This window comes from Antechinus flavipes, chromosome X (assembly GCF_016432865.1).
Source record: "Antechinus flavipes isolate AdamAnt ecotype Samford, QLD, Australia chromosome X, AdamAnt_v2, whole genome shotgun sequence".
NCBI lineage: Eukaryota > Metazoa > Chordata > Mammalia > Dasyuromorphia > Dasyuridae > Antechinus > Antechinus flavipes.
This window is the reverse complement of record NC_067404.1, coordinates 10,998,063-11,008,497: the sequence shown is the minus strand read 5'-3', so window position 1 is coordinate 11,008,497 and position 10,435 is coordinate 10,998,063. Positions and strand designations below refer to the sequence as shown.

The 10,435-nt window shown below is 48.5% G+C and overlaps 1 protein-coding gene across 1 annotated transcript in view; it reads right to left on the bottom strand.

Annotated features, from left to right (window-relative positions):
• Positions 1-9,155, bottom strand: part of LOC127543051 (vascular endothelial growth factor receptor kdr-like) — a 194,835-nt gene extending 185,680 nt beyond the window's left edge. The window contains exon 1 of the mRNA XM_051969017.1: positions 8,912-9,155. Within this exon, the coding sequence (XP_051824977.1) occupies positions 8,912-8,978 (67 nt within the window). The 5' untranslated portion in view covers positions 8,979-9,155. The remainder of the gene's footprint in view (positions 1-8,911) is intronic.
• Positions 9,156-10,435: the final 1,280 nt, after the last annotated feature.

Here is a 10,435-nt window from a genome sequence, read left to right as displayed (position 1 = left end):
ACAAAAATAGGAAATAAACGATAAGCCTGGCAGAAAAGGAAAGGCGTAATACAGTAATTACGGGTGAACCTCAATTATCCCGATTCTCTGCTTCAGTTTGTCTTTCTGTGTCCCTCTCTCCCTTTTCTCTCCTTATTTCTGTCTCTTTGTCCCTTTCTCTCTGTGTTTCTGTCTCTCTGTGTGTCCCTTTCCTCCCCCCTCCCACTCCCACCAAGCAGAGCAAGCAATCAGGTCTTGGGTCGCTTAGCTGCTCATTTCATCTTTCAAAAAGAAGAGTGACCACAAAGTCCTTGACTCTTTGCACCATAAGGGAGCTGCTAGTTGCTGGACTGAGAATCCCAAGTGATCCACCTTAATCCTTTTCCCAAATGAGTCCCGGTTACTCTGGGGCCTAAATAAAAATAACAAAAAAAAGAAAAAGAAAAGAAAACTGAATGGATTTTCCTATTCCAATTTCTTCCTGCATTGAAATACACAAATCCTGTAAATAAGACGTGTCAAATTCCTGGCAAAAATTCCAGCTGAACCAGATTCAAATGGCATTGGGAAATGTTTAACAAAATAAAGAAAAATCTAATCCGCCACTGCTAATATGAATTGGTGGTTTTCTAAGTCACCGTGCGGCCCAAAGCCTTGCTACATATTAGTAGTCTGTGTTTCTAGTTGAGGTTGCTATCAATGCTCTTAATACATGAGAAAGATAAATGAATCACCAAGCCCAAGGGAGAACACAAAGACGCCATATGCCTAGAACCTAAGTGTCCTAATGAGCTTAGTAACCGGTCAAATCTCAGGAAGGTTAGAGATGAAGCAGTATGTGGCTCGAGTATATACCTCTAGTTGGGACTCTACCAGCTTTCTGAGCCACACGGCCCAGATCAACAGGACCAGGAGGGGGAAAAAGAGGAAAACCCCATGGCTGATCACCCTGGGTCAGCAGCACCACCAAAGGTTAGGATGACCAGCGACCCCCAACATGCTTCACGAATTGTGGGGTTTTTTCTGATACCCTAAAGATCCCCTCTCTGATGCACATTAAGGTTGGTTCAACTCTCTGGTGTCCAGGGATTCTAGGTCAACGATTGGCTGAAATAAGGATGGCCCGTGTAGGATGGGAAGGCTTATTCTTATCTCTGCTTAGGATGCAGAAACTTATCTGTGGTAACGAGAGAAATTCCATTCACAGTAACTACATAAGGCATGTTATTATCACTTCCTCTCTTAACCAGAGCTGATCGGTATTGCTTTTTTAGAAACAGGGAAAGATCTTCCCAGAAGGCTAGAGGTAGAAGACAAAGTGATAAAGAGCAATAAATTGCCTGAGTAAACAGAATACACAGAAAGTCTTCATTTTTGAGTTTTCTTTTGTTCCCAGTGGTCTTCACCAGTACCATGGGGAATGGACTCTAGATATGTCAGCTCCGTGGGTACAAAGACGATAGAAGCTGGGTCTTAACTAAGAGTCACAGCTTTTCCTTATAATTGAATATTATAACATGTTAAGAACGAATGGGGGTTTGTGCAAAAGCGTTTATAGCAGCTCTTTTTATAGTGGCAAAGAACTGGAAATTGAGTGGATGCCCATGAGCTGGGGATGATGGTATATGAATAGAATGGAATATTATTGTTCTATAAGAAATGATGAGCAGACTCTTTTCAGAAAAGCCTGGAAAGATTAATATGAACTGATGCCGAGTGAGGTGATTAGAACCAAGAGAACATTGTATGTAGTAACAAGATTATAAGATGATCAACTGCGATGGACTTGGCTCTTTTGAGCAATGAGGCAGTTCAAGGAAATTTCAATATACTTGGGATAAGAAGCACATGTAGAGAGAGAACTAGGGAGACTGAATATGGATCAAAGCCAAATATTTTTATTCTTTGTTGTTGTTTGCTTCTTTTTTTCTTCTTTCCCATTTTCCCCCTTTGGATCTGATTTTTCTCACACAAGATGACAAATAATGGAAATGTTGAAAAGAATTGCACATGTTTTTTAAAAGTACATGTGCAGAGAGAGAGAGAATGTGGGGGCAGCTAGATGACACGGTGGTCCTGGAGTCAGAAGGACCTAAGTTCAAATCCAGCTTCACACACTTCACACTGACTAGCTGTGTGACCTGGGCAAGTCACTTAACCCCAATTGCCTCGGGAAAAAGAATTAATGTGAATAAATTGGGGGAAAATGGAAGTCTCATATGATACGACGGAGGGTGAAGTGATCAGAACTTGGAGAACGACTTATACCCCGGTCACGATAATGTAAAAATACAACACAACACTGGTGATTCAGTGAGCAAATAGCTTCAGCAGGAAAGAGATGGTAGCCTAGGGCTATCAAATCAGGCATAGATTTCCTTACATGGAATAAACACGGTCGTTGTCTTGTTTCGTTCGACTGGACTTTTGTTACAAGAAAGAGTTCTATCGGAGAGGGAGAAGGAAAGCCATTGGAAATTGCAAAGTGTCTGTGATATTTTTTAAGGTGTGCCAATGGGACATTTAAAACAAAAACACATTTCCTGGGATTCAGAGAAAGAACAGGTAAGATCCCAAGGCCTCAAATGCTACAGGTGAAGCCGAGGATGAGAATTCCCAAGAATGGAATTCTTATGATACAAAGATAATCACTTCTGATAAAGAGGAAGTTTTTTTATTGCTCTTCAGTCATTTGTCATGTCTGACCCTCCATGACCCCATTTGAGATTTTCTTTGCAAAGATATTGGAGTGGCTTGCCATTTTCTCAGTGCGCATTTTACAGATGAGGAAACTGAGGCAAACAGGGTGAAGTGACTTGCTTAGGGTAACACAGCTAATAAGTGTCTGAAGCTGGATTTGGACTTAGGTCTTCTGACTCCAGGCCTGGCGCTCTAACCACTGCAGTGCCACCTAGCTGCCCAATTGAGGAGGAAAAGGAGTTGTCTAAAAAGATGGCAATGGAGGTATATGGAACTAACTGTAATTGAGACGTGCAGAAAATGGAAATAAGGGCAAGTAACAGAGGATGATTATACAACTGCAGCATGATCCTGTAAGGAAAATATCAGGAAGGTGAAGATTAAAAAGAAGCTGCTGGGAAAGCAGAAAGGGTGTTTGGGACCTTTTAACTATGTTGGGGAAAAGGAAAAGATTAAGGAGAGGTTAAGACCACAATCCCTTTGAGCCATATGAGGTTCAAGGAATATGAGGAAACTGAGGAGTATTTTTTGAAGAGAAAAGAAGATTCAGGGGACAGAACCAGGAGTAAGGAGAGAATGCTGCAGAGAAGCAAAATTAGGCGAAATGTAAGAAAAAGTTCCAAAAGTGAGAGCTCTCCCAAAATGGGAACAGAACACTCCCAGGGGAAATGGGCAGCAACAGAAATCATCAAATTACACACACACGTATACATACATATATGTATCCGCGTGTGTACACATGTATATGTGCATATGTGTATATGTATAACACTAAGAGCTATTGGTAAAAAAAAAAATTTTTTTTCAAAAGAAAAATGCAAATGATCAACAACTATATGAAAAATGCTCCAAATCACTAGTAATAAAAAATATATAAATTAAAACAACTCAAAAGCTTCACCTCAAATCCATCTAATTGACAAAGATGATAAAAGACAAAATTAGGCAACAGTGGAGGGACTACAGGAAGACAGGAATGCTAACACACCACTGGGGAGCTACCAAGCGGTCCAAGTATTCCAGGAATCCATTTGGAATTAAACAAGGACACTTATCTATTGACCCAGCAATCCTTACTACCGGGCATATGCTCCAAGGAAGTAAATGCCAGAAGAGAGTCCTATATTTACAAAAATATTCACGATAGCTCTTTTGGTAGGGGGAGAGGAAAGAGGGAAGGGAACAGTATTTGCATAGTCATGTGACAAGAGAAAAGAACAAAAGATCAAACACTTGCCTAAGACATGTATAGCATCTAGCTAGTGTTTTTCCAAAAAGGAATCTGGATGCCCAAACTCTGGCTGAGCTCCACAAATCAGAAAGAAAAATCAAATCAAAAACTCGAACCCCAGAGAACAATATCAACCTATTTAATATAGGACTTTCTGGCTCCCTATATTTATTATTTAATTTGAACTTTAGAATAGTGCCATGAGGCAGGTATTATAAGAAATGAATATCCCGTACCCCTTCCCATCTCTCAGATAGGAAAAGATAGAGATAAATACCAGAGGGGATGTGGGAAAACTGGAACACTAATGCATCGTTGGTGGAATTGTGAACTGATGCAATCATTCTGGAGAACAATTTGGAATGATGGTCAAATTGCTATAAAACTGTCACACCCTCTGATCCAGCAGTGTCTCTATTGGCTCTGGAGTCCAAAGAGATCATAAAAAGGGAAAAGGAGCTACGTGTGCAACAATGTTTATAGCAGCCCTTTTTGTAGCTGCGAGGAGCTGGAAACTGAGTGGATGCTTATCAGTTGGGGAATGGTTGAATAAGTGATGGTACATGAATGTAATGGAATAATATTGTTCTATAAGAAATGATGAGCGGGGCTGATTTCAGAAGAGATTGGAAAGACATGAAATGATGCTGAGTGAAGTGAGCAAAACCAAGAGAACATCTTACACCGCAATAACAAAAGTATATGATGATCAACTGGGATGGACAGAGCTCTTTTGCACAATGAGGTGATGCAAGACAACTCTAATACACTTGTGATGGAAAGAGCCATTTACATCCAGAGAGAGAACTATGAATGGGAATGAAAACATAGTATCCTTACTTTTTTGTAGTTGTTTGTTTGCTTGTTTTTTTTCTTTCTCATTTTTCCCCCTTTTGATCTAATTTTTCTTGCTTGGCATGACAAATCTGGAAATATGTTTAGAAGAATTGCACAGGTTGAACCTATGGATTACTTGCTGCCTAGGGGACGTGGGAAAGGAGGGAAGGAGAATAATTGGGAACACAAAGTTCTGTAAGGGTTAATGTTGAAAACTACCTTTGCATGTATTTTTAAAAATAAAAAGTTGTTATAAAATTTTTTTTAATTTAAATTTTCCCCCAAAATTGATTATTCCCATGTTAGGATCAGAGAAGATAAATGGCTTGCCTAAAATACACAGCTAGTAAGTGAATGAGGTGGAAACAACTCATATCTCCCTGGCTCCTGCAATCACAGGGTCTCTGGGTTCTCCCAAAGGAGATCCCTCCTCTCAGATCCCTTCTCTGTGGTAGTAGCTGGAGGCTAGTGGAAAGAACAATGGAGTCGGGGTATGAGACCTGGGGAGTTGGCGAGCAGGCAGCTGTGCAGCTCTTGGAGTAGCTGAGCTAGGAGTTGAGGAAGGAAAATTCCAGACTCGGTTGGTCCTGAGTATACTTGGCAAAGTAATTCCCTTTCAGCACATCACCAAGCAACATGAGAGCCTGGAATTTAGAGTTAAAGGACAAGGAGGTGAAGCCTGGACAAGCCCCTTCAACCCATCTAGGTCTCCGTCCCTCTATCAAATCAGCAGCCTGGATTGAAGAGTTGGAAAGGCTGTTCTAAGCTCCGAGACATTTGAAGTCACCACCACCCCATCCCTCATTAGACAGAAGGCAAGGAATCATGGACATGACCCAGAAATTCCGCTTGCCATCCCTGCTCTCCCGCTCATCTTTTGGCCTCCTACCTGGCACTGACCAGCAATGGTCCAACTTCTCCTGGCTCCTCCCCCCGGACCCCAAATCATAAGAAGGAGAAAGATGGGCTTAACCATACCAGATCAGCTGACTGAACTTTCATTTCCTTACCTGTAACATCAAGAGATTAGATTAGATTATTCCTAAGGCCCCTTCCAATTTGACCACTCTAGGACTCACTTTCGTGATCTGTAAAAAAGAGTCTATCTCAATGATTTCCAAAGTTCTATCCAGTTCTAATCCTCTCTGAATTTAATGAGATCGGTCCCTGGCAGAGGAAGGATCTCAGAATGTTCAAGATCTCAGAGATCAATTAACCTGTGGTTCGTGACCCCATATGGGATCTTTTAAGTGAACGTGAGGGTCGCAAAATTATGTTTTATTATCAACAAATGCTGGTGGCCGAAACCAGACCGGAAATGCAAACTTAGAGGGCTTCGCTGCTTTCCTGGGGCCTGACCGCTGAGCTCACTGTCCAGTGTGAATGAGAAATAAGGTATTCCTATCTTCCAGGCCCCATCCATTATACAGACAGCCCCAAGAGACATATTAGGACTGGGCTCCGTATAAGTCACCAGGCCGCATCCTGAAATGAATCGGCTACTGGACTGGATGGAGGAAGGCCTGTGACCTTGGGCAAGCCTTCCAGTAATCCCTGGGATGACTCGGAGTCCAAATTCGGACCAGCTATGAGACTCTGAGCAAGCCACCTCACTTCTGTAGGCCTCAGTTTTTTCATTTGTAAAATAGAAGTCTTAATGGCACCTACCTTGAAGGGTCGCTGTGAGGGTCAAATGAGATAGCACTCGTAAAGTTCTTGGCACAATACTTGATACATAACGGGTTCCTTTGCCCCTTTGCCCTTCCTTGGTACATTGGAGGTGCTATATAAATGCTCGTTTCCTTCCTCTGGAAAATGAGGTTAGACCAGTTGGCCTTTAAGCTCCCTTCCAGCTCCAGATGAAGGATCATATGACCTCCGATCAATAACCCCCGCGGCCCTACAGTTGGCCTAGGAAAGGCCTAAGAAGGAGAACAGGTGACTAAGCCAATGAAAAAAGCACGGTGGCCCCTCACACCCGGATCAAGAGCAGAAAAGAATATTTTGGAACAGAGAAACCACAAAAATTAGAGAAAGGGCAGGGAGGGAAGGGATCAGGCAGGAGGGGGAGAGAGTGAGGGTGGTGGGGAAGGGGGAAGGGAGAAAGCAAAGACAGGGAGGAGGAAAATGGAAGGGAAGGAGGGGAAAGGGTGGAGGAAACAGGGAGGGGAAGGAGGGGGAACACAGGGCAGAAGGGAAGGGGAGAGGGAGAAACCAAGGAGTAGAAAGGGGAGAGGGAGGGGAGAAGCCAAGGACCAGAGTGGGAATGAGGAGAAGGAGGAGAAGAGAAGAGAACGGAGGGAGGAAAGAAGGAAACAGAAGATCAGTAACTATCTATTCCTCTAATGGATGCCACTCTAAACTTCTCAAGGGAGCTGGCTCAAGGCTGTCTTAGCTTTGGCCTTTAGAGGTCTCTACCTTTGGAGGCTATGAAAGCTCCCCAGGCTGAAGAGGTGTAGTCCTGGCCTGAGTTTCTTGAGGCCAAAGACTGAGTTCCTGCCTTTCTCTTCCTAGCCCAGTACCCAGCCTCACAGTAATTAGTTAATAAACACTCCCTAACTGCCTTTTTCCTAGCTGAGCTAGTTATGTGACTTTGGGCAAGCCCCTTTTCTCTCTCTAGGCCTCAGTTTCTTCATCTGTAAAACGAGGGGATGATCTGAAGCTTCTCCCAGTTGCTATTTCATGCCTTCTCTCTCTCTCTGAATTCTGGGTTTTCAGGTCCTCCCCCCTCCCCCGCCTCCCCCGGCCTCCAAGTTCTAAGATCCCGGCGCCCCCAGGCCAGATTGGAGAGATCAAAGACGGGCGAGGAAGGGCTCAAACGCACGTGCCTTCTCAGGATAGGGTGGGATTTCATGGACTAAAGATGGAGGGGAGTGTGGAAAGGGGGCGCTCACGAACTGAAGCCTTAGTTTGTTCACCCTGGAATCCAGGAGGACTTTGATTGACGTCTCTGGCCTCCAATTCCAGGTCAGGGTGACAGCTGCGGAGCTGGCAAGAGCAGCCACAGGTGGGGGGGGGGAATGAGGGGGAGGCCTCAGGTGCTGCTAGTCCGGCCCCTGGAGAGCTGGCGTTCCACCAGGCTGCTTCGGGAAGTTGGCGGCAGCTGGCGCCTCCTAGCGGCCCGATGCTTCTTCTGCACCTGCCTTGGCTCTGGGAGCAAATTCAACTGGCTGAGGGGTAGCGGGATTTTTTTTTTTTTAAGTTTAATTGGAAACATGTTAGGGCTGAAAATATCCAACAATCAAAATGACAAAATATTTTCAATAGTTGCCTCCATAAAGGCGCCATATTTAAGTCGGACTCTCCCTGCCCTCTCGGCCTTCGCCTCCCTCCTTCACAAGGGCCAAGAAAAGGCTGGTCTTCAAGAAGACCGGGATGTCTTGGCCGCCCCGATCGGCTCCTCAAAAGGAACCGAGTTTCAAGTCGGACCTTTCCTAGTTCACTGGGGACCCACCAGGAGGGCCCGGAAACAACACAGCCCCCGTGCGCTCACAGGCATTCAAGGTAGGGGGAAAAGCCCCCCAGATTGTCTAGACTACAGAATAGGAGGGACGCGACTCCCGGAAAGACGCGGGCCACAAATGAAACTAAGTATCCGAGCTAGAAGAGATCTTGGAAGCCGCTGCTGACAACTGAGGCTCAGCGAGGAAGTCGTTGGGACTTGAATTCAGAGCGTCCGTCTCGATACAAGTGAATGGATCAGTTTGGGACTGAAAGGAGGGTTTCCTAAGGGGGGGAGGGGAGGGATGGTACCGGATGGGGGACGTTGCACATCGGGGGCACGGAAAGGAAACTGGTGGAGGAGTGTCAGAGACCCCCCCCTCACACACACACACACCCCAAAAACCAAAATCCCACTCCCACGAACCCGCCACTAACTCCCAGCTCGGGGAGACCCCCCGCACTCTCCCTAAGCAGCCCCGGGCCGTCTCCCGCCCCGACGGCTTCTTCTCCCCAGTTGTCGGCGGAGCCTCGCCGCGAGGTTCAGGTGGCTGGCAGCTGGCCAATCGGGAGCCCCAAAGCGTGGCCGCCCGCCCCGCACCCCCACCCCCGTCCCAGTTGTTCCACTTGTCAGAAGCACTTGGCGTCCACCCACGCCGGGGCCCCGAAGGGGAGAAGCCCAAGAGGGCAGGCCCGGAGGACAGGTGCGGGCGCTCGCCTTACCTGGAACGCTGAGGCAGGAGAGCAGGAGCAGCACGGCCCGGACGATCCCACAACGTGACCGCAGCATCTTCGGGGTGAGCTTCGCTCGCTCGCTCTGCCCGCTGCGCGACGTGGAGTGGACTGGGCTGGACTGAGGGAGGGGAGGGTTCAGACGGCAGGGGAGGAAGGGAGGGGAGGGCCGGGGGCCGGCCCGGAGGGCAGTGGGCTGGGCTAGGCTGGCCTGCGCAGCCCGGGTCAGCGGCCGTGCGGCCGGCGGCCCGCCGGCAACCCGGACCGGCTGCGGCCACGAGTCGGCGACCCCTTGGTGGCCGCGGTCACCGGCGCCTCGTCGGGACCCTCCTCCCGGGTCGTCGTGGCGGTCCTTCCCGGGCTGCCGGTTCTCCGATGAGTGGCGGCGGCTCCGAGCGTGCCTACCGCAGTCTCCCGGCGCCGGACGAGCTCCGGCTCGGGCTCGGGTTTGGGCTGAGCCGAGCCCGGAGAGGCAAGGGGAGCCCGTGCCCCCCGGTCGGCTAGCTCGAGGCGCGGGGCCCCGGGCGCAGGTGCTGGGGCTGCCGGGGAGGCGGAGAGACGGCGGCCAGCGGGGACGGGGGCAGAGAAGACTAACCGGGAGGCCAGCGGGGATAGGGGCTGGGAGGGCTGTCCGGGCGGCCGGGGAGGCAGGGAGGCAGCAGCGAGACTGGCCGGAACGCGGCCGGTCAAGAGGCTGCTCTGAGGAGAGTGGCGGCGGCGGGTGCGGGGGGGAGGGAAGGGGGTGTGTGAAAGAGAAATCGCGAGGGCCGGGTGGGGGTGGCTCTGGCACTTCCCTTTCCTGCCCCCTCCCCTCCCCTCTCCTCCTCGTCTCTCCTCCCCGTCCCTCCTCCTCCCCCCCCCCCTTCCAGCATGCTGATTTCCCCTCCGCTGGGCTTGAGAGCAGAATCCCCCCTCACCCCTCCTTGGGGCCGCGGGGTTGTGAGGGGCGGGGGTTCGGGGAGGTGGGGTAGCCTGGAGAATCGGGGGAAGCGCAGAAGTCTGCGGCAGCCGTGCGATCCCAGGCAAAGACAGCTCGAGCTGGGGAAAGTCCTGAACAGCCCCGACGGAGCGTGCGGGAAGATCTTCGAGATCTGGAGCCGCTGCTGGTCCCCGATTTTGCCCTGCAATTGTGAACTCTGGTCGGCCTTTATGTCCGGCTCCTAAGAACCCCCAAAAGAACACACAATCAAACGACAGAGAGAGACAGACAGAGAGAGAGAGAGAGAGAGAGAGAGAGAGAGAGAGAGAGAGAGAGAGAGAAACTCATAGAGACAGAGGAGAGAAAGAGAAACAGAGAGAGGAACGAGACTGACAGAGACAGAGAGAGTCGCAGATTGGTGTTGGGGAGCAAGGAGAAGACCCATAACAGATCCATCCTCTAGTCTGAGCTCACTGTGTTTTTTGTTTGAAAAGGTCCTCAGAGGCCATGTACATTCAACTCTTCCCCATTTTCCAGAGAAGAAAAATGGAGGCCCAGAGAAGGAATTGTCTTCTCCACACTCACACAGCGAGGGA